Source organism: Acanthopagrus latus, chromosome 8 (assembly GCF_904848185.1).
Source record: "Acanthopagrus latus isolate v.2019 chromosome 8, fAcaLat1.1, whole genome shotgun sequence".
Taxonomy (NCBI): domain Eukaryota; kingdom Metazoa; phylum Chordata; class Actinopteri; order Spariformes; family Sparidae; genus Acanthopagrus; species Acanthopagrus latus.
In genome coordinates, this window is record NC_051046.1 from 22,603,014 (window position 1) to 22,626,738 (window position 23,725).

At 44.3% G+C, this 23,725-nt stretch overlaps 1 protein-coding gene across 2 annotated transcripts in view; it reads left to right on the forward strand.

Moving 5' to 3' along the window:
- The first annotated feature begins 12,053 nt into the window (after window positions 1-12,053).
- Window positions 12,054-23,725, forward strand: part of cdh13 (cadherin 13, H-cadherin (heart)) — a 393,409-nt gene continuing 381,737 nt past the window's right edge. The window contains exon 1 of one of the 2 annotated variants that reach the window (XM_037107511.1): window positions 12,054-13,070. In XM_037107511.1, the coding sequence (XP_036963406.1) occupies window positions 13,026-13,070 (45 nt within the window). In that variant the 5' untranslated portion in view covers window positions 12,054-13,025. The remainder of the gene's footprint in view (window positions 13,071-23,725) is intronic. The other variant, XM_037107512.1, reaches the window with a different exon arrangement.

Genomic DNA, 23,725 nt, shown 5'->3' on the forward strand with positions numbered 1-23,725 from the left:
TTTAGTCAGAGTCTGGTGGGCCCATATATCAATCAAAGGGTCCTCATCCTCCAAACCAAGGGAGGAAATCATATCATTATACTGCTTCTTAAACAAGGAGGGGAGGTAGATTTCCATTCTAACTAAAAGGCCCTTGCTATAACCCTGTGAAACATTAAATCATTCTGGAACTCATCTGGCTCGTGAATTGATTTGTTTCCCGATAATTATATAAATCAAATCGAATATTTCCATCCTCAAATTATTACTTCAGGGAGTCCCCGAACCTGATTTATGTTAGTGACAAAAAGCTGACAGGAAGATCCTAAAAAGCCTGGTCTTTCGAAAATGAATACCATGCATGGCCTGAAAATGTAGCTGAGAACTAGAATTTGTAGAACATTATTATGTTTTGTGTCTCTTCCAGGCTCCGCCCTCTACAGGACTGTGGGTAATAGCTCTCCTCCAATCACACACATGTTTTTGTCCACCAAAAAAAATTGCACAAGTGTAGCCTGCCAATCAGGGCTTGGATACGCAATTCATGTTTTGAGCACTATAGGTATAGGTAGTAAAACTGCTGCCCATGAAGCTTTTTCCTGCTGCAATGGCAACATTTGCCCGCTGATTTAGTGTTTCCATAGCTGGAGTAGCTACTTAATGCACTTAATACCGACACACAGAATGGAGCCAGCTTTGACATTATTGGTCACACATGTGCTCGTTCTGCTTTGACAGGTCAAAGGCTATCGCCAAGGTCTATCACCAGGGTCAAAGGTTTCTCAACTGGTATGTTCACATTTGTACATGTCATAGGCTGGGTACCATGTTGACATTTCTAGGAAGTGTCATATCATGTTCACGTTACGTGTTCATGATCTGGTCGATGGATGGAGGGAATGGTGGTGGAGTTACAGGCTAAAAGGGCTGCCAGCCACTGAACGCAATTCAACACTTGCTTTCAACATCTGTACGTGTTGCGTGTACCACTGGGTATTTTAAGGAGACCTCAGTGTAATTTCAATCGGTGTCCGTGGCAATGAAAAACAGATACTTTTGATAGGAGGTGGGGATATCTGCAGCCGCGATTGCAGCCACCAAAACAATTTATTTTGTTTTGTGCCTTAACCTAACCAGATAATAAGCAAAGTGATGTCAAAAAATACAACACAATGCTGAACTGAAATAAACATTAAGTTGCAATATAAAGAAATTGGGTTGTTAAATAATCTGAGAAGTAGCAGTGAGTATTATCAGCCCGTCACATACACGTTAGGTCATGTCTGAAATACATCATGAGCTTCGAGAATTAAATCAGACGATCGCAGATAGATGTTTTAACACTGATATTAAGAAGTGGGAGAAACTTGCCTATGCTAACTAAAGGAACAGGCCACTGCAATTCCAGATAGCATTAAAAGGAAGTGCTATTGTTATTGGAAGTGTATTGTGTTATTGACAGGATGTCAATGATTTGCTCAGTTCACGTGCTCGCCATACCAGCAGAAGACAGTAGTTTTCTTGCTTGTTCTGCCCGGATGACTGAGGACAAAATGTGTTAAATTTGCGGGCATCTGCACCACACGTACATCTCTTTGGGTCAGTACCTGAAAATATAATTTCATTGTGGTTTAAGTTAGAGAAATGAAATGAACAATCTCAGCGAAAAAGGGGGTGACAAATCCATGCTCCTCTCCCAAACCACCTCTGAAGTGCCCTCAAGCACTCACTTAACACCTAACTGCACTGGTGGAGCTGTTCAGTGACCAGAATTATCAGACTGTGGTTGTTTTTATTGTAGCTCTGAGGTGTGGCTGCGTTTGTGAGTGACTATGTGTGGATGGCTAAAATGGAATAGTTAGAATTAAAATAGAATCCAACATCACTTTGACACCATTCAAGCAGCCGCATGCAGGAGGAAGCTAAGAAAACATTTCTTCCCTTTCCCCTCGCTCTGACTGAAGCACAGTGTTCATTTAGACGCTTGGAAATGAATATAAAAATCATGGAATCAGAGTGTTGCGGATGTGATGTTTGTGACCGTGAAATCTGAAATAATGTGAAACGTGACGGTAAACAAATAGCTGTGGCTGTGCATGCAAAACCGAACGAGAGTGAGATTTTATGAATGGATGTCTCATCATTCCAAGACGCCCTGATTTATCTCCTCCATTCTGAGTGCTTCATGGTTATAAAGCTAATTTATTCCGGACTATAACAATAGTTTATCGCAACAAGACCATGCTTAGTGACTCGTTGGCTACTTACCATCTGCCTCGGTTCCTCAGGCCAGCTCAGGATCAATGGTTGTAAATATCATCAGTAAAGTGCTCAGAGTCGTTTTAGTTTGGGATGTGGTGTGAGAAACATAACAGCTACATTTATTTAATTGAACGCAAAAAAAAAAAGAGAGGAGTTTACAAGCCATAGAAACTCTTTTACTTTCTTGTACCCAGTATTGGTTCATCTGGAACACTCTGGAGATTTACAATAGCCTTTCACTGTCTATAATGCTGTTGAAATGTGACAATTATAAACACAACAAGTGGCCTGTCCTGACATTACCTTTATCCTACTGTGAAAGTGTTCCATTTTCTTTGCAGCAGGAACACACCCAGGGCCTCATGCCTATTTAATATATCTCCTGAGATAGCAGCAAAATGCCACCCTGTGTTTTTAATTTGAAAAACACAAGGTTCTATTATGTTTTTGAGAAGGATGCAATGGCAGGGAAATAAAGGTAAAATATGTATCTACCGCCTGATGAATCTATACTGTAAACCAATAGGGGCAGCATATATATATTGCTGCTTACTGTAGCTGGTATTACCTAATTGTGTCAGTTAGCCGTGCAGCTAGCCGTCCGGACTGGGAGCTTGGCGCACCAGTGGAGTGTTAGTGTTTACATTGCTATTTCAGGAACTTGGGAACCTGACGAGTGGGGCTGGCTGGTCGGCATGCTGATGTCCGAAATAAAAAACATATCTTGATAACAGGTTTGCCATATTGCCCAGCCCTACCTAAAAAACTTTACAAAATACCCATAAAATGACTAAACCCTATTTACAATATCCTGACCTTCGACCTTATGTCAAATCAATTTCTTCATAGGTTAGAAAGTAGAGACTGACACAGTAGAAAGTAGAGAAATCTCACCTTAAAATAACTGCCCCATATGAGAAGAAACCAAAGCAATACAAAGACATAACCAGAGCAATTACACGCTGTACCACTAAAGAAATGATGCACAGTTTAAAAACAGGGCTTCAAGAAGAATTCCAAGTAGACTCTGACTGGGAGAAAATATTTTTTTCCAAACATCAGTCACTCAGCTGTATGCAGAGTGTAGGGTAAAATTGGAGGAGCAGCTCAGAGATGTCAAGCACTTCGTGACCCCCGCTGACATGTGGTCTGGTTGCACTTCTTAACCATCTTTCACTTTCATTCATTCAAAGGGTGTCTGATGAGGTTGAGGTCTGTGCAAGCCAGTCCAGCCTTGATCCCCTAAAAGTAAAATTTATTTGGCCAAATACATTGTGAAAGAAATGTAACAGCGTGCCTGCAAATGTCTTCACTAGCAAGGTTGTTTTTTATGGCAAAGAAAGTATTGTGTTTTCACAAAGCAGAGCTTTGTAGTAACAGTATATGCAGTTGTAGCTGTAGATCTATAAGCTACAGAGACAAGGGGTTTCTGTGTCAAGAAAAGTTGGTACTTCAGATAATCTGCTACTTAGACTGGGATCATACTGGATCTTGTCACAGTTGCAAAGCAGTGAGGACCCAAATGCAACAATAAGCGAGCTTTAATAAGCTCAATGTCAAACAATAAAAAAGGCAGGCGACAGGAAGTGACAACAAAAGGCAGGCAAAGGGAAATATCAAAGTTATACAGGAACTGAGGGCGAACCAGAAAACCACAAGGAACAATTTAGGAAGAGACGGAACACACAAGGACTATAGAGCAGGAGCACAGGAGACGGGTGGACGAAAAGAGGACTGACCCCAGGACAAGAACAGATGAACCAATGACGAGTGAGAGAACACAGACTTAAACGCAAGCTTAACTAACAACAGGATAAGGTGCAGATGGAGAGACACTGGGAACAGGGCAGTGATAACGAGGCGGATGTGAGGCCGGTGGGAGGGGCAGGAGCACAGGAACACCGGAGGGAAACACAGGTGAGTAGAAGGTAGAAAGGGACAAGGGAACAAGAAAATAGCTAACTGACAACCCAAAACGATGACACATCTGCTGGTGACACCCTGACGATACACGACACTCCTCAAACACACACAGACGAAATTATGTTAAAGTTGTTTTTGCCACTTGCATGACCACATATCAGACCCATGGTCCATTTCTTTTTAGCCCTTACTTTTAGATTATCATCTTTAAAGTTTGTTCTCGAGACATGTCATGTCGGATGTTGTCTATTAATGCGGGCAATAATGTGAAAGTGCATGGCTCATTTAAAAATACAGACAATACACATAAGAGCATCAAACGCACATAAAAGACAACAAATGACCTGTGGTGAAGCTTCATGCACTAGTGTGTCAATAAAAATGAATTAAATACCAAACATAATGTGCTATATGCTGGCTCAGCTCAGTGAGTCCATAGGAATTGTGCAATAGCTGTGGGAATAAATGATTTATTTTTTTTAAAACAGCACTTCCCTGCAAAAGGGAATCTGAACCTCCATCCAGCTCAAAAAAAGGTATGGAGGGGGTGGAATGCGTCATCAAGGATTTCATGGGCCAGTCTGTTTACAGCTTTTTGTTACTGCCTCTGATTTTAGTTCTCCGGTTCACTTCTCTGGAGCCTGAGTCTGGCTTTACTTCTCACAGACAAGTGACCAAACAAGGACACAATGTCAGAAGTTAACACACTCTCAATCCGAGGTCTGTGGACGCTGCTCAGGATTTCTTTCTTTTTTTTTTTCTTTTTTTTTTTACATTGAACCCTCTGAGTTCCTGCAGCAGAAGAAGTTGCTGCTGGGCCTTTTTGTGTATCAGTGCTTGAGCTGGGCCAGTACTCAGTGATATGCAATACCGGCACTTTTGTGTCTGTTTCTTGTGCAAGAGACATTCTCACACGCTGCCAGCTCTCTTTTCAGCCCTCTCCATATCAGCGTCTATGAGCGAGTCATAATAGCCCGAAATAAACTGCATTACCAGGGTGCACTACGTGACACTTATACTCCTGTTCTCACCTGCCTCTTTTTCTCTGTTGGTTCTTGAACTCCTTGTTTGTGTGACACAGTGAAAGCAAAGAGAGGAGATGGTAGCCAGGGATGCACACATGCAAATGTAGTCAGATATCCAGTCTGACAGCATTTCAAGCACTGCTTTGCATAATACTTTAGTGTATGACCAAATCCCTGCCTAACTAATGACATCATCTTCATGCTGCTTGGAGTGCTTAAACCGAAATGTAAAACATTTAATCATGCAACTATTTATGAGTGGCAATGAAGTGTTAAAATCAAGATTGAGTCAATATTTGACAGGATGCACCTTCCCAATGTGTTTCATATGGTGGTGCTACACCATAGTCATGTGTTGCAACTTTGATGACTATCCAAAGTGATGAAGGTGGTGCACACACCCTTTTTCAGGAAGGAGTTGACAAATCTGATGAAGGTGTAAAAGGCCAAAACATCAGCATGTTGCTTGACATGGTCAGAATGAATTGGTGAAATTGAGATTTTGGTGTGATGTCTTTAGGTGCCTCCCCTCAAATATTGACTAAATCTTGATTTAAATATTTCATTGCTACATTAAAACTGGGAAAACAAATAAAATTATTTGTTCATGAAAGTTTTGCAGGTACAGTAAGACTGAAAATATGCAATTTTGCGCTAAAGATGTTTCCTCTTTCGTTGCAAATTAGGAGCATAAACATTTCTGAAACACAGTGTTAGTGAAATCCCTAAATACCACAGTAAAGGTCAAATAAACAGATGCTATAGTTACCCATTTGCATCATTTCTAATCCCTCAAGTGCAGCTGTATAAAGAGTGAAAAACGTTTGGTCATACCCCAGTAGACTAGAGTTTAAGTCCCGTATGTGTGTGACCAGGAGTCATGAACCGATTGTTTTAAATCACGCTACATTCATAAGGTGATTTAGTTAAAGCGACACCAAGTAGAAATTGACATTTTGTGCGACTTGGCGCCCCCCACCGTTATTGTCACACTGTCACAACACAAATCCCAAATGTGTGACAATTTGTCAGACGTGATGTAGGTGCTAACTACGAACAAAACTCATTATGCCGTGAAAAAAAAGCCGTGATCGTCCTCTCTCACTGAAGTTACAGAGTGCAGAAACAACTGATGGGGGTGCGGAGTGGCTGAGACAGAGGCACCATTCGCCCCATTACAAAACACTGAGGATTTTGAAGCTGCTATTTTAAGGTGAAAAAGTCACACAGTGTTGCTTTCAGTTACGAAACGTAAGCAACGTGACAGAACTTAAATAAGTAATGTTGTTATTTTAACCCCAAACCATGATCTTTTCCTAAACCTAAACAAGCAGTTTTGGTGCCCACACCCAAACAAACCTTGACCGTTTAAACAGTCCAAAAGCCATAATATGTCATATTTCAGCTGTTAGTCAGCAAGCTTTATGGTGAAAGTCTAAACTAACGTAGCCTATTCGTCGTTGCCAACTTAACAGCGGAGCCCATTACGCAAACCTGGCTGCAGAGAGTCAAGCAGAGCATCATAGTTTGAGCTTAAGGCCATGGACCAAGCTTCTGTATTTAATCAGTTTGTAAGTGTTAAGTGTTGTCCTTTTAATATCCTCCTGTGTTACATAACACAGAGCCCAATGGCTTGTTCTGCTGAACACAGTTTCAGCCCTTGTGTTCCCCAGGCAAAGAGAATTGTTGTGCGGTGTCCGGATGTCAGGTTCAGTGATCCAGCTGCCTTTCTCTCAGGGAAACATGGCGTCTGCCTCGCTTCCCTCTGTCGGTCACGTCTGCTGTGTCTGAAGGGAGATGGATTGGGACAAAAAGAGAAAAAAAAAGGATACACAGAAAGTTGCACTTGCAAAGAATATCCTCACATTTGATCTACAGGGACAACAGTGGGTTCCCAGCGTAGGCCTCTGGAGACAGACGAAGGCTCAGGCCTTGGGCTCTTTACAGTGAAAGAAGAGGAGTTTCTCCTACACTGCAAAAAGGAGGGGAAGGCAGGGGAGCGCAGTATTTGTGTTTCTGCTCCCCTCTTCGGGCCTCTTTGCCTTTCAGTTCAAGTTTGTTGCTCAGATGTTCCAGATGAAGGATTAGTCGCTCCGGTAGTATTGACACTTTAACCCCATCTAGTGGCAGTATTTCTCAGGGAGGCTGAACTTATTTTCAAACAGGGACAGGTGGCTTTCGCTGACACACAAATCAAATATCTGGTCCAATTCATATGCTGGACTTCTGTGAAAACTGCAACACTTAAAACATTACAGAGAGAGGGGGGGAGCGAGAGAGCGAGCGAGAGAGCGAGCGAGAGAGAGAGAGAGAGAGAGAGGGAGAGAGAGAGAGAGAGAGCGAGAGAGAGAGAGAGAGAGAGAGAGGGAGAGAGAGAGAGAGAGAGAGAGGGAGAGAGAGAGAGAGAGGGAGAGAGAGCAGGTTTTGTGCCTTAAATCAGATAAATGGAGCTAATTGCCGCCCCATGTCCCCTGTGTGTTCATGTTGTTGTTCCGGATGATTAGCCTAATGAATCTGAATAATTGGAAACATGTATACATGGTTATATTGTGGTACAGTTCAAGGTTTCGGGACCACAGAGAATTTGTACTATATAGAGGCTGTGGTAGGAAAGAAAGCAATTATTTGTGAACATTGAGTTGTATGTTAGACAAAGTGCTGCTATTGCACAACTCTCAACTTCTGTATTCCTCCTGCATGGCCAAGGCCCATCATCTAAGATACAGATATATGTGCAGTAGACAAGATAAACCAACTTGTTTACATGTAAGAAAAAATAATGCAACAATTTCAAGTAGCTTATCCTAGTAGCTTTTGAGAGTCATATTTTGTTCTCTACATCCACTGGTGGACTTGGGGGTGTGGAGTGGGAGAGAGTGTCCTCTTGGACGCTCCTGTTGTAGTTAAAACATAATTAGGTTGCCTCTAGGATGTCTTTCCAGTGGACAAAGTGTGATAAAGTGACCTCTAGGGTGTCTTTCAACTGGAAAATACAAGATAAAATGCATTCTATAATGTCCTTCCAGTAAGCTTTCCGCATGATGGTGCCCCAACGCCTACATCTGGTGCCCCTACTGTTTCTTTCGCCCTTGCCCTTCTGAGTCAAAACCCTGTTTCCAACGATTCTAAGTCCATTCACTTTTTAATTTTCCATGATTTGTGACCACACCCTTTCAACGACAGATGAGAAAGTCAAACCAGCAACTTTAACTTGTTAATTTAACCGGATGTCTACCTCTTGGCTTCTTTGCTAATCAAGGCTCTAACAGCTCTTGAAGCTCTGAGTACAGTCCCTCACAAGCACTGCAGGACGTTTCGATGGCTGTTCAAATCAAGTATCGTTTGCATTTTTCACTTGTCGGTCAGCAGTCATCTCAAATCTCAATAATACTCGCACAGATGCAGATAATGAAAATATAGAAGAAACACAGCACACAACAAACAGTGAGATATCAAGCGGCATATGGCTGCAATTCAAAAAGTTTGTTCAGTACACAGAAGAGCATTACAGTTAATTTTCCAGAGAAGAAATCTGTTATAATATTGCAATCAAGATTCCTTCTGTTTTTGTGTTGACAAAGCTTAGTCATGAGCATTTTGGACTAATGAAGTTTAGCCTAAAAGCTGTCAGACTGATTGAGCCAGCCTCGTCTCTTCCTGCGCCACCCAACAGACGTCTCTGTCATGATCGGTTGATTCCACTCAGCCACGGCTTACAAACTGAACATGACTTCCTTTCCTATGATTCCCTGGCTCTCATATATCTAGGGATGATTTAGAAATATCTGACAGGCAATGTTTGACATTTTATTCCTCATCCACCCATGTCATTTTAATTGATTATTTCAGTCGTCCTCCTTTCTGGGCCTCCGAGTGCAGTGGTTCCATCGCCCAATGAATTTGTGTGCTCTGAACCAGGCAGTCACTGGTGATACGTTCCTGATGCCTTTACTTCACTGATAAATGAATATGGCAGAAAAATTGTCTGGGAAAAGCAATTCCTCAGGCGTCACAACAATTCCTGCCCTCATTTTTCACATCCATTGAAGAGGGAAAGGCGAGGCTTTGACTGCCTTTCCTGCGCGGAGAGATATACGCAGACCCCCACCTGACTTTTGTGCGCTAACCTTTTTCATTTCTCTCGCTCAGGATGGATGTATTCAAAAATCCGTCAGCGCATTATGTACGCCTTATGAACATGTTTGTATGTGTGGGAAACGGACTGAGAGACACAGGGAAGCTCTGGGCGTTTCCACTGTCTCAGATTTCCTTTTCCGTCCACAGCAGACCCGTTCGGTCTGTTTAGCCCGTCTGAGAGTTGGAGGTTATGGGTGCTTTGCATGAAGATTAAGTGCGCTCTTTGGCAGCTCTGCCCCCTGAGAAAGACTGATGGGTTTCTTTAATAGACGTCTGACCTTTGGGCCCCAGAATGAGAAAAAAAAGTTTGTGTGCTCATTGAACACTTCACGATGTCTAAACCTTGACCATCATGGCGGCAGATCTCCCTCTCGATTCTTCTGTACTGCATTGAGTCTCAAGGAGCAAAACTGAATCAGTTCTGAACAGCAACATCATTATACTGTTGTCAAACTCCTCGTGACAGCATCTTCTGCGTCTTCTGCCTCTTTTAATTAATATAGGATCAATTAAACAGGCAACAATCCGTCGACAGGCGCCCCTATGTAACTTGAGAAAACTGTAAAGGGCAGGCTAAAATCAATCCACTGTATGCACGGGGCACTATAGTGTTCGCCACTGGGACTTTAATCAGACACAGGGTTGAATGCAAATGAGCCACCCTCCACTTTAATAATTGTGTGGTAGTTAATTGATTATTTTCAAGAGGAAACCGAGAGGACACAGTAACAGCACAGCATGACTGTATCAAGAGAGTGTTTCACTGAAGGACACCTGGGCAAGGAGGGTGTTGTCTTATAACTTCAGGGAAAATTGTCTGTATATTGTCAACGTATGTCACGCAAAGAGCAAAACCAACAGCTTTTCATTCTTTATGTCATTATTTTACAGAGTGAGTCACTCACATCCCCAGGCTTATTTGTTACTGTAACTGACGATATCAGGCCTTGTTTGTATATCGATTCAGAGAAAACAAAACAACTGGTTTAATAACTTCCTAAAACAGTTGGACTCAGTGTTAGGGAATGTTACCGAAACTGGAGCAATACTTCATTGTTTTGGGACTATTTTCAGCCACACATCTGAGTATTGAGAGAGGCGGAGGGGTGCGTGTGGGACTGAATCACAGTAAACAGCAGTGCAGGTGTTTATCACCACGCGGGAACATATCAGCCAGGGCACCAGTGTTGGGACAGCAGTCCAGGTTTATAGGACAGATGTAACATGCTGCTATATCGAGCTCTGCGTACACAAGAGGCGATTAAATATATCTGTTATTGGAAGTGGTCTTTTTATTGGATTTTCTCGCAGTGAAAAACATCTATATGACCAGACTTCACAAAAAGCCCATAAACTGACCATCATTTCTAATTTCTAAGGTTTGTCTGTATCAAAACCACTTACTTGAACAGCTCCGTCTGGAAAAGAAGAACAAATGTACATTTGGTTTGCTCCTGAGCAGAGCTGAAATGATAAGGCTTGTCAATCAAATTATCTGATCAACGTGAAATGAATTTGCAACAATTCTGATTATCGTTTCACCACGTTAGTAACTTTTAAATCAAAAGACCTCATAATTAATCTCCTAAAACGTGTCACTAGTTGCTTTCTCTCATGTCGGTACACTAACTCTTTTTTGAGCGTTCACATTTAGAAAGATTACATTTTTCACTCAATATTGTTAAAGGGTAACTCCGCCAATTTTACTCCCTAAAGTGTGTTTACACTTCTTTGGGAGTATTACTGAATATGTGAAAGAAGCAGCCGTGGCTCCACAGGCAGCTGCAAGTAATCTGATAAATTGCCTTCACTGATGTCACTCATTGGCTAAGTTGCACCGCAATGTAGGTGCCAGGTTTTGAAAAGGAGGGAGAAGAATGTGTGGAATTATGGCCTGTGTCTAAATAACACTTGTAGCATTTGTTGTTTTTCATGTTTTATAATGAGGGGCGAGCATAATGCAGCCCCACGTGGCCACCCAGAGACAAAGTGTCGCTCCCAGCGCCTTTTTTGTGCGTCTGCCTTTTTTTTTTTTGCCGTCATGAGTGCTTTGAGTTGAAGGTCTTGCAACTTTTCAGAAAGGCTGGTCGCTCTTTGTTATGAGCTGTGCACTCGGCCCTCTGTTACCACAGCATGAGCAGATGCCAGTCAAAACTGAGCATGCCATCGATGCTATTCTGTGCTCCACTGTATGGATACAGGCTCTTAAAAACAGATGATATCACTGATTGTTCTGCAAGGATTTTGTCCATAATGGGTTCAACAGTGCTGTAAGTGCCAGCGTGATGAAAGACCAGAGGACCACAACACCCACTGTGCAGCCTAGTGCACTGAGTGACATCACCAGAGACAATTTATCTGATTACCTGCAGTTTCCCCCAGAGCCACAACAGATTTTATACTGCTTCATACATATATATATATATATATATATATATATATATATATATATATATATATATATATATATACACACACACACATGTATGTGTATATATATACACATGTGTACTTCCCAAAACACACATTAATGCGCACAATTGGTGGAGTTATTGATATTCTCATATGTAATGGACTGTGTTACGCCCAGAACACATGGAAAATAAAGGTATGTTGATTGAGAGAGAGCGAGAGAGAGAGAGAGAGAGAGAGGTGCCCGAGGCTGAGGTGCGCACACACCACGGAAAAGAAAAAAACGCTCCCGCTGACAAACAAATAAAATCCCCCACACACACACACAAATTAACAATTCATTACAGGGCTGGGAGGAGGAAGGAAAAGCGGAACTCGTAATGAAAAATGAAGACTTGCCATGAATGTTTCAGGGTAATAAAGTCAGGAATTGTTCAGCTGACTGTAACCTATAGTCTTGTCAACAGCAGCGCTCTCCTGGAACCATTACGTGGGCTCAGTAGTTTTATTGTAATCTCACACAATCCAGCCATGATGAGTGGAGTTCGCCTCTCTCGGGGTGCCCTGCAGGCACCGCCGCTCCGCGTGCGTTCACACGCGGAGCGCGTTTAATGGAGTCTTCCCGCGCGCCCTCACTCTCGCGCTGAACGTGAGATGATAGAAGCTGTAAATCACCTTTTTTTGAATAAAGAAGAAGAAGAAGAAGAAGAAGAAGAAGGGGGGATGACACCTGCATGTGATGGTGATGGATTCTCAGGAAGAAGAGGCAGCACCTGCAGATCAGTCACAACTCGGGATAATTAACAGACTTAAAGCGACGCAGACCCTCAACTTAGACGGAGACGATCCCTCCTCCTCCTCCTTCTCTCCTCCTCCTCCTCCTTCTCTCCTCCTCCTCCTCTCCTCCTCCTCGCCCTCTCCCTCCGTCTCACCTCCCTCCTCCGCCCCCACCCCACTGTCCTCCTCATAAATCTATTGGTTGTGGTCTCGGCTCCACTATCCAATGCTTTGCTGATCAGACTGCAGTTGTATTTGGGGGGGAAGTTGGCAGCTGGCGGCTCACAGCGAAAGGCTCTCCTCTCTCCTCTCTCCACCTCTTCTCCTCTCTCCACCTCTTCTCCTCTCCTCTCTCCAGCGCTTGGATAGTGGAATTATGAGCAGAGCTGACCCAGCTTTCATCACCCTGTCTTGAATCTGCTTCTTTTTTCCCCCCCATTCTTCTTCTTCTTTTTTTTTATATTCCCTGAGAAAATTTAAAAAAAAAAAAAAAAAACTGCAAACACGACCATGGAGATTGGAGTCCGCATCCTCTTGGCTTTCCTCGTCCCTCAGGTAAGACAGGAGAGAGGTGTGTGTGTGTGAGAGAGAGAGAGAGAGACAGACAGAGAGAGAGATTTATTTCCACCGGAACGCAGAGCGATCCGGCTCTTGGTTTTTTTTGTTTTTTTTCTTTAGTGAGAGCATCCGTCAGGTCTCGCTCGGGCTACTCTTGGCGCAAATGGCCGGCTTGTCAAGTTTGTTCCGAGTCTCGCGCAGACGACACACCGAGTCACCTGCGCCGCCACATCCGAGAGCAAGTTTATCACCCCGCTGTTTCTGTCCCTCCCCCGCTGCCCCTCTCTCTCCCCCCGCGCACGGCTGGCCACGGTTTGTGGCACCGAGAGAGAAGAGTGTGTGTGTCAGAGAGAGAGAGAGGAGTGTCTGGTGATTCTGCTACGATCACTTTCGGAATGCCTTCCCCACATTTTGAGAGAGAGAGAGAAAGCGGGAGAGAGAGGATGGAGGATGGGGGGGGGGGTATGTTATGTCTATGTGCAAATCGCAGCTCCGGCTCTCTTGTCTCCAGTCGCATCTACATTCTGCTCAGCCACCAACTTGAACGTTTCTTTGGGCTTGTGTGTGTGTGTGTGTGTGTGTGTGTGTGTGTGTGTGTGTGTGTGTGTGTGTGCGCGCGCGCGCGTGTGTGTGGGAAGCACACAGGCGGATGGAGGAGCGAAAGGGGGGGTGGAGAGAAGGAAAGAAAGGAAGAAGGAAAGAAAACAGAGAGCTAACTTGGCTGCTCTGCCGTGTTATTCGTGGCGTCCTTCTGGGTGTTTTGCTCAATCCGCTGCTCTCCGTAGACTCGGACTCTCCCGGGATATTTAATAAAAAGCCTTAATTCCCCACTGTGATAGAGCCAGTCGTCCGTTTGATCTGACTTTAATATGCGGAGAGGGAGAGGTAACTTGAACAGCTGTTTCTGCCACTCAGCTCCCTCTTTCAAATTGAGAGGCAAAGGCAGCTCCGATTTGACCGTTTTCATGGCACTTTTTTCTGCCACTCTGTGGCTCCCGCTGAGGTGCCCTTGAGCAAGGATTAATCCAACTGCAGGGATGCGCTGCACTGACCGCTCACCCAGGACAGAACAGATTCCCCCTCATGAGATCCACACTGATTTGCATCAAAGTTTGGAGAGGAAATTTAAACAGATTTTTAATGTTTATAAGTATTAATAAGGTCCCATGAACACTGTTTGAAGATGGAAAGGTGGCGGGGTCCGCCACATATAAACAAGGTAAAACAGTATAAAGTCTGTTGTCTTGATTCAGCCACAAAAACGTTTGTTCATTTAGTTTGTTTAGACACACACACACACACACACACACACACACACACACACACATACACACACACACACACACAAAACAGTAAATGAAGATCTTTCCTTTCTTCACAACAACTACCTACTGCACCTTTAAATTGAGTAACAGGTAGCAGCAGTAAAGGCTGCACAGTCTGATCATTTTTATGACTCTTCTGTGCACCCTTTGCCTCGGTCAGATCATCACCTGCCTCACTGAAGTGCCACTGAGCAAGGATGAATCCAACTGCAGGGATGCTCGTCTACATCCTGCTTTGACCACTGACCCAGCACAGAAAACAAACAAACAAACAAACAAACAAAAACATTTTCTTCCAAGAAGATCAGTACAATTCAGCATTAAAGTCATCGCCGCATGCTTAACTCTAATGACACTTCTCATGGCACGCTGCTAAGGTTTAAGCGGCAGCTAATTTTAAAATAACCTAGCTGAGACAATTTCCAAACACAGCAACGACGGGAGTGCCCCGAAGCGTGGCAGGCAAACAGCTCATTTGGGAAGCTCTGTGCTGTTCTGCTGCTTCTCTCTCTCTCTCTGTCTCTCTCTGTCTCTCTCTCTCTCTCTCTCTCTGTCTCTCTCTCTCTGTCTCTCTCTCTCTCTCTCTGTCTCTCTCTCTCTCTCTCTGTCTCTCTCTCTCTGTCTCTCTCTCTCTCTCTCTGTCTCTCTCTCTCTCTCTCTCTCTGTCTCTCTCTCTCTGTCTCTCTCTCTCTCTCTCTCTCTCTCTCTCTCTCTCTCTGTCTCTCTCTCTCTCTCTCTCTCTCTCTCTCTGTCTCTCTCTCTCTGGATGTATTGAGAGGCTGCAGACAACGCAGTTCATTTGGTATTTCGTGTTTGACCTGTGGAGGCTTAGCGCACGTTCTCCGCTGTGGATTATTCATTTTTAATTGGATGAGCCATCGGTTCACTTCCACGCTGTGGTTCGATCTTCTGATACCAGGCGATGATGATTCAAGCTAATAGTGCCTACAAAGAAATTATTTAACTCCGTGTGTTATTGATTAGCCCCTGCCCCATCTTGCACAAGCCGCCCACATCTACACTCGCAGAGGAATTGTTGGTAGAGTTCCGAGGAGGCGCTACCATCAACTAGATTCGTGCCACTCGATGGCTTTTCATGCTGCATGGCGTGTATCTCAGTGCTCTGAGATTCATTGGATGCTCTGGTCATCTCCCTCCTCATTGTGCATTATACTCTTCAGGTCCTTGACATTTTGTGATATTCTACCCCTGAAACATTTTATAGGACACATATTATGCTCATTTCAAGGCTCATAGTTTTATTTTGGGTCACTACTAGAATAAATGTAAATAGTCTGATGGGTTAGGGTTAGGGTTAGGGTCCGATTTCCTACTATCCAGGGCTGTAGCCCTCTGTCTGAAAAGCTCTGTTTAAGCTCCTGTTTCGTTAAGGCATCACACCTGAAGCGCCGCTCACAACCACAGAGTAGCTGTGCTGAATCATTTCTAACATGCCAAACTAGCTGCCAGCTATAAATTATGCAAATGTATAACTTGTTGATGTAGTGTGATGTCACAAAGTAAAAGAAATTAAAGGTGGGACCACTGATGCTGCATTTCAGGAGCAGTGTTTTCTGTTGGAAATAGGAGCTTCTGTAGGTGCAGACTTTGATCCTGTTAACTTTGTAGATCTTTAACATAAAACTCTGAAGGAAAAGGGGGAGAAAAATGAAAAAAACATTAACAGGTGTCCTTTGTCCACCAGTGCTCAATCAAGATGCCAAATCTTTAGCAGGTTGGATGTATGGTGCTGATGACCAGTCTGACCCAGTCCCATGGGAGAATCTCCTTCCTACTGGCTCTCCTCACCAGAAGCGGTAGCTGTAAATATTTTGAATACGCCACATGTAAATGAACCCACAAAGCAAATACAGCACAGATTGATGCAAACCACCGAAAACTTATACCATCTGGTAACGTTTTCCCCTCCACTGATCCGACGCTCAGCTCTCCGGCTTGTTCGCACACAAAACACATACACATTTGTATTCAACATGTGAATGCTACCCCATACTCCACCTGAGTCATCATCCGCATGAAAACTGTAAGAACTGCCTCACTCCCCTCTCAGAATCCCAGGAACATCCAGCCTCAATATGTGATAGTGTGTGGGTTTGAACAAGGTGCTCGTATTTATAGACGATCAGGTGGGGAGCCAAGTTCCTCTCTACAATAAGCTGCTATACACACCCACCCCTTAAATAAAACCACGTGTGGACACACACACATATACACACACAAGCAGCAGGAGCAGCAGCAGCAGCAGCAGCAGCCCCCTCCTTGGTGATAAATCCCTGTTTTCCAAATGAAACGCTAAGCAGTCTCTCTGGGTGGAGCAATGATTCAGAATAAGCACAGCACAGCTGGGAGCTGCAGCTGCAAGGATTTTTACCCCCTTCCTTTTTCCTCCTTTTCCCACTTTGATTCCTCCTCCCTGTCTTCCCTCCTCTTTGTCTGTCTCGTATTTTTTTGTTTTTGTTTTACCCCCTCAGGTTTCACCTCCGCCCACCCACTGAAACTAGTCTTCTAGCTTAATTAACCTGATTTACAAATCTTAATCCCCCTTTTATTTCCTCAAAAATCCTCAGTGCCACTTTCCTCTCTTCACCCTCCGTCTCTCTCTGCTTCCTCTTCCCCACATCTCTCTCGCGAGGAGACGGTGGGTGACAGATATACTCACAGTTTAAATTCTGGGCTGGCACCAGGGCGTGTCCGCGGGAAGATTTGCTGTCATGGCCGTTTATGGGCGCAGTGACCAACGGACTGTTAAAGTTCCTGTTTAAGCCGTAGCAGCCACAGAGAGAGAGAGAGAGACACAGATGGAGGGTGGACGGAGGTCATGGTCCCGAGGGAGAATGTTTAAAATGTGACGCCGACGACCGACAGTTGCCGCGGTGTCCTTGTCGCCATATATATACACAAATGCGCATAAACACCAGGAGATACCCTCACCTGGCCCTATGGGTGATTCATTCATTTAGAATTATCACAAAGAGAGAGGACAAGGCTGTACCTCGCATGTCACCGCTTTGTATTATTTAAGAGTGCAGCAACAGGTGTGCGATATGAAAGCCCAGGCATTTGACGGAGGTCCTTGCTGTGCTCAGCACCGTACTCCATTATGGCAGTAATTTCGCCATTAATAGGTAAAGCAATTTCACATCTGCCAGAAGGTCTACTGTTCAGTCGTATCAACTTCCTCAAAGGATAATGGCAAACACTCCTGAATACATTCCCCCCTGCTACGCTTCCTCTGGTTTTGGAGCTACGTTATGTACACTACTTGAGATGAATCATCCTTTCAACGTGGACCCCAAGCTGACCTCTTGTCTCGAACCAAGAAGGCCTCTGCATGGGAGGCACCCTTTCAGACCTGCCGTGCTGTTCCAGTGATGGGCTTTTTGTAATGGAGTCTGGAAAAAGAGCAAAAGTGTGATGCACTGAAAAAGGCTAATGGTGACGTTAATGAGGACCGGCAGTCATTAAGGCAGGGTGATTTCTTTCTTTTCCCTCTTCTGTTCTCTTGTCTGTCTTCCAGAGCCTCGCTGACGTCTCAGCTCCCATCGTCAGCCTGCTGGAATAAACGGTTAGAGTTTTTTGGGGAAAAAAAAAAAGATTGCAGAGAAGTTTGCAATTTAACAGCCTACAGAGACACACAAAACGCTCAGAATAAAAGAGCATGAAATGGGTCAAAAAGAAAGCAGCCCAATACCAATCTAGATGTCGCTGTCTAAATGTACCCTGGTGTTACTGTTGTTGTAAAAATGGGCTTTAGCGCGGGGCTTTGAGGCCGCACTCTCCTTCCCATTGTACTTATCTCTGCTGTTCCTGTGCAGCCAACCACAGTCTGGACAGTGCTCTGCGGGGTGTTTTGTTGTTCTTGATGGAAAATCTAACTCAGTTAATGAACAGACAGACACACACATACACACACACACGCACACATGCATGCATGCACACATGACGCGTACACCAGTACACAAGTTTTCTAACCAGCGCTTCAAGTGGAAATAAAATAAATGCTGGCACTCATTGGCGCTGGCTCAGTGGTTGTGGAGGAGGATGCTCAAGCTGCCCACAGAGCGACCTGCCCTCGGAGATACTCCCGGTCTGTTCTGGTTCCGAATCTGTTGGCGTGTGTGCGTCCCTGGATAGGCCCTTCTTTCTCGCCCCTCTTCTTTTAGCGCATCGCACAGGGTACTTCAGCAAGCTTCGGAATAATGCTGCGATAATGGGAAGAGTCATGTAGTGCCCCCCTGTTAAGGCAGTTTATTTAGGGCCATTATGAGCTGCTGAGAGAAGCTGATATGGCGAGGGCAGAGGAGTACCAGCAGCTTGCGAGTCGTGCCGATGGTTGGGGTCAAGTGTAAAAGAGCTGCGACACGCTACGTGCATGGGCTCCTGCGTGTCTTTCTGCTTTTTCTCTGTGGTTTGTCTTGAGTTTTGGCTTTCACTTTTTTTTTTTTTATCATTATTGATATCAGCTTGCCATTAAAGCTTGCATTTTGTTGCTCTGGCTGCCTGCCTCTGTGAATATGTTTTTGTCCTTTTTAGATGAACTGCCACACTAACTGAACGTAGGTGGTCCAGGTAGCTGACGCTGACAGTACAATACTGCATTAAGATAATTCATTGCAGCCAGTGGAGCACGCAGGTTCACTCAACATGCGCTAGCCTATATTTCCCCATCTTTGCAAAGTTGGACTCTTGTGTGGGTCGAAATTCTGTATCTTACCAAAGCATACTGTGGCAGCCAATCAGCGACCGGTTATAACAGAACCAACTCAAGGGGTGGTCCAAAAATTTTAAATATTTCGTAAAAATGATCACGGATATAGGATGCAACAGAGGACGACATTTCATGTTTCATCTTTCCCCCCTTCAGGCTGCCCCATGGTATTACTGTTGGTGCCGCTGTCGCAAACACAGTGTTAGCAGCATGGCTACCGCTAGCCTGGCTGCTGTTCAAAGAGAAAAAGCAACAGTAAGAATCCACTTTTGGTCTCGCAGCCCAGATCTCAGTGTCATGAAAAGGCAGAGTAAAACACCCGCTTGTATCAATAAGTAGTCAGGTTGTTTTGAACAGTCTCAAGTCCTGCTGGTAAGGGGGAACGCACATCAGCAGGGAAACAACTTTGATGAAATACCAACGCTCTCCATTCAGAGAGTGCCCTTGCGTTCACTCTTGTCCCTTTCTCCCTCTTCACCTTCTTTGCCTCCTCCATCAGCGGGGTTCTTTTTCTTTTGCAATGTAAAGTTTCCACATTTTCTCAAGATGTTCCATGTTTACCTGGGGATAGTGACCGGGGAAAACAATGCCTCTTCCTGTTTTGGTTGTGCATTTGTAGATGCTTTTCCTTTTTGCCGTGATGCTGCATTCATTTCCTGTGGGCGGCCTTAATGGCACGGTGAACGTGAGGCGTACAGGGAGCCAATCTATGCGCAGATGGTGTCATTTTTCTTTCATTTCTTTGTGGGGAAGGTGCAATGAAAAGCTTATTCTTAAAGAGACAGGAAAGTGGGGTAAAAAGCACTGGGTTTCTTTTTCTTTTTTCTTTAACAGTAGAGTCTGAAACAGAGACTTACCGGGGAGTTTTTTAAAAATGTATCCCTGTGTTCCCCTGTGACTTTGGTTGAGCAGCTGCGCTGTAATAGGCTATAAGGTTAAATACTATCTTAACTCCACTGTGGTGGGTTGTGACCTTTGAGGGAAACACAGTTTTCTTCAATCTTCTCTCCCTCGACGTTGCCGCCACACTCTCCCGGGGAAAGGGAGTGGATGAGAGGAGGATGAAGCGAGGGACGATGACGGATAGAGATAGTAAGAGTACCAATTATAGTAAATATGTACCCTTAGCGGACCATTAGAATCAGCTCGTATTTGACATAAATGGCCTAATTATGCGAAACGCCAGTGCATGGTGCGATCGTGAAATGTGCCAAGTCGGACAAAAAGGGGGAGAACACCCTGCGTCCTAGGAGAGTGGATTAATGGCTTATTTGTAAGTACTGATGAGTTTTAGTCGCTGTGAAGAGACAGACAAACACACACACACACACACACACAGTCACACACTCACATGAGGCCTTAGTAACCATGTGTGAAGGACACAGCGGTACAATGCCATGCTGTCCCTCCAGTTGATCACACTTTCATCTCAGTTTGTTCTCTTGTCAGTTCTTGCGGTCTGGCGAGCAAATGAACAAGCGCTCAGATAAAGCGGGTGTCTGACGGACACAGAGCCTGTACAGATGAGAAAGAGATAAGGGCTGCAAGAAAAGCCCCCAAAAGAGCAATCCCCTGACGGCCACATACTTAAGGCTGCGCGTGCGAGGAAGAGCGCCGGCGTCGACACCCCTCATCTCTCAGTTTTGCCGTGTCCCTGCCTCTTCCTCCTCCTCCTCCTCCTCCTCCTCCATCCGCTCTCACAACACTCTCTGTAACACATTACAGATATTCATGAGTTATTCACCCGCTCCGTTCGTCTGTCTCTTCGCCACACTCGCAAACCTCCAGATATGTCCTCCCTTCTCTTTTCCCTGTCGCACACAAACGCACAGGCTCGATTCCACGTTTGGCAGGAGGCACACATTTTTTTTTTTTTTTATTTTTCCGGCGCGATTGCGATGACTCCTCTCTATTGCCACGGAGTGTGTGTGAAGCCGCCAGCAGCACAGTGGGAGTATTCATGTGAAAGGGCTGGTACTGTGGGGTCCTGTCTCTTCCACAAGAGTGGTTCTGCTGATCATAGTAGCAAGCAACAGTATTGTGAGTTGCATTTGGCTCTGTTGTTGGCTTATTGCATTTTTTTTTTATCTCTTTTTTTTTTTTTTCAGTCAAGGCCATAGGTTAGAGTGCTGCAGATCATTATTGGGTCACAGATAAGAGCCACTTAGCATAGGTATTTGAAAATCTACCTTTTCATCACTGGCTATATTGTTAATTGTAACCACAGGGTCAATAGAGGGAGATGCCAGCTGCACTTGATCTATTTTTCATGAGTGTGTTGTTAGATGAGTCGCTCCGTAGCTGCGTTTATGCAGAGAGACTATACTGGTGCAGCCCTTAATTCAAAATGCTAATATGTAATTAACTGTTGTGCAATACGTATCTCGGCGTGGAAACACCCCACAAAGTTTCATCTCAGCTTAACATCTGTATGAACACCTTTTTTTTTCTTTTTTTTTTTCTCTTGGCCTTTTTTTCTCTTGTTTCTCTTTCTTCTTTGAGGTCCTCAGCGTAGAATTGTTTTTCAAGGTGGCACCTGAAGAGTTTAATGAGGTCTGGAAATCACTGAGCGTTTATCTGTACACACAATGGAGAGCATGTGAAGCATGTCCTGCGGTATGCTTACCTTGCTCTATTCCCAACAGATTTCTACCTCCAGCATACTAACATGGAGGTTTTTTTTCTGCTCAAAATGCAGCTAAAGCGGTAACTCAACTTATTATAATCATTTTAAACATGCTTGTCTTTGACCTTGGCCAGTACCAATGTTCAGCCCAGATTATCTGGTAATGCGAGGGGTTGGCAGATCCATATGTAAACCTTATGAACTGCTGCAGAGTGATTTGGACCGCCCCAATTACAGTGCTCAAAAATGCGTTAGGGATATTGGGACATCGGTGCATATATGCATGTCCAAGGATATGTAGTGAAAGTCAAATGAAATGTGATTAAAATCCAGATATGTCACGGAATAAACTTCAAGCGCCAATACCCCTAACTGATTTTGAGCTGTGTATTTCCAACATGTTCGTGGTAATCTGAAGTTTCTGCTGTGCTTTTTGATGCCTCCGCGCCGATGATGATGTTTCAGGCCGTCCATTTGTCAGAGGTCACTGTGATTTTTAACACATTTTTAGCCTTGAGCGAAGACTTCTTATGGCATTGTGACACATTTCAGAGTGATAAAAGCTGAGCTGATGGCATTTTATACCCAGCAGGTCCACTTCACTGTGATAGAATGTTCTGAAAACACTTTTCTGGCCATTATTCAACACCATAGCTCAGGAACAGGAGGGGGAAGATTGTGACCCTTTATCCCGCTCTGTCCAACAATGAGAATCTCACCTCCAGTTCTCGCTGAAGAAAAGAAAACCCACGCTGACTGCTTCTTCCCAAACATTCCCCCCATCCAGACGCAGCCTCCATCTTATTCGCATATGCTCCCCCATGAGACCGCGTGAGGTGGCGCGTGTTCGAGATCAGAGAGAAGAACATCTGCGGAGTCAAACAGCGATTTTACAGTTAACAAGTTTTGCAGACAACCTCATCTTTTATTCCAATGCCAATCAAATCAGACTGGTATTACAGTATGGCGGCGATATAAAAAAAAAAAAAAAACGAGAAGCAGCTGCGCCGAAATGCAATCCGGCGTTCAAACTCTGAAGCGAATCCAAACTTTATACAGCACACCATTTCAACAATTCCGCTCGACTGTGTCAGAGAGCTGTTGATTCAAGGGTTGCATCTACATTGCAGTGGGTTGTTGCGCGCATGCATACATACAAACATACACATTTGGTTTGCAAATGTCTGACAGAATAGAAGGTAAGGGGATGGCAGAGAATTGCGTCATGCCGATTAATCATGGATGCTTTTTGGGGTGCATTCTGTATGCACGCAAACATAAACACTCACACTCAGGCGTACAGGTTATTTCTGTCGAGAGGTGCGCTCAGAAAAGCTTCACTAAACCGCCGTGACTGATTCTTTCCAGTAACAATTCTTCGTTGACACTCGTCCTTAATGCGCTTTTTTTCCATTAGATTCAGAGTTGATCCCGGGTGTTAGTGTTCGGAAAACATATCAGATGGCGTGCTGCTGTAGCAGACAAACAGCGCTGCACCCTCTTTCCCGCAGATATCAGAGAAGCTGAGAATGCTGCGTACGGTCTGAAACCGGGATAATCATACAAGATGTTCCATCACCTTGACTTTAACATTGTTTCCAAAGCTCTGGTGGAAACTGATCCTCTGATGTGCCACTTTAATCTCGGAGCATGTGATGTGGTTGTTTGAAGGCGTCGGCCCTACTTTTTCATTCTCTCCCAACATGACTCTGGGGTTTTTCACTTCACTCCGTGTTCAGCGAGAGTCTTTGAAGTAATCAAATCCCTCACCGCTGTTGAACGGAACCGTTAGCCGAGAAGGTCTTTCTGACTTTTACAAGAAAATCACTCCAGCTTACTCGTTTTAACCTCCTTTCTCTTTGCTGCTCCGCTGCACTCCTGCGCCCATCTTTCTTCTCCATCTGTTCACTACCTATTCCGGCATGTCTCTCTCTCTTGCCTTTTTCCTTCCTCTGCTCAGTCGTAATCCACA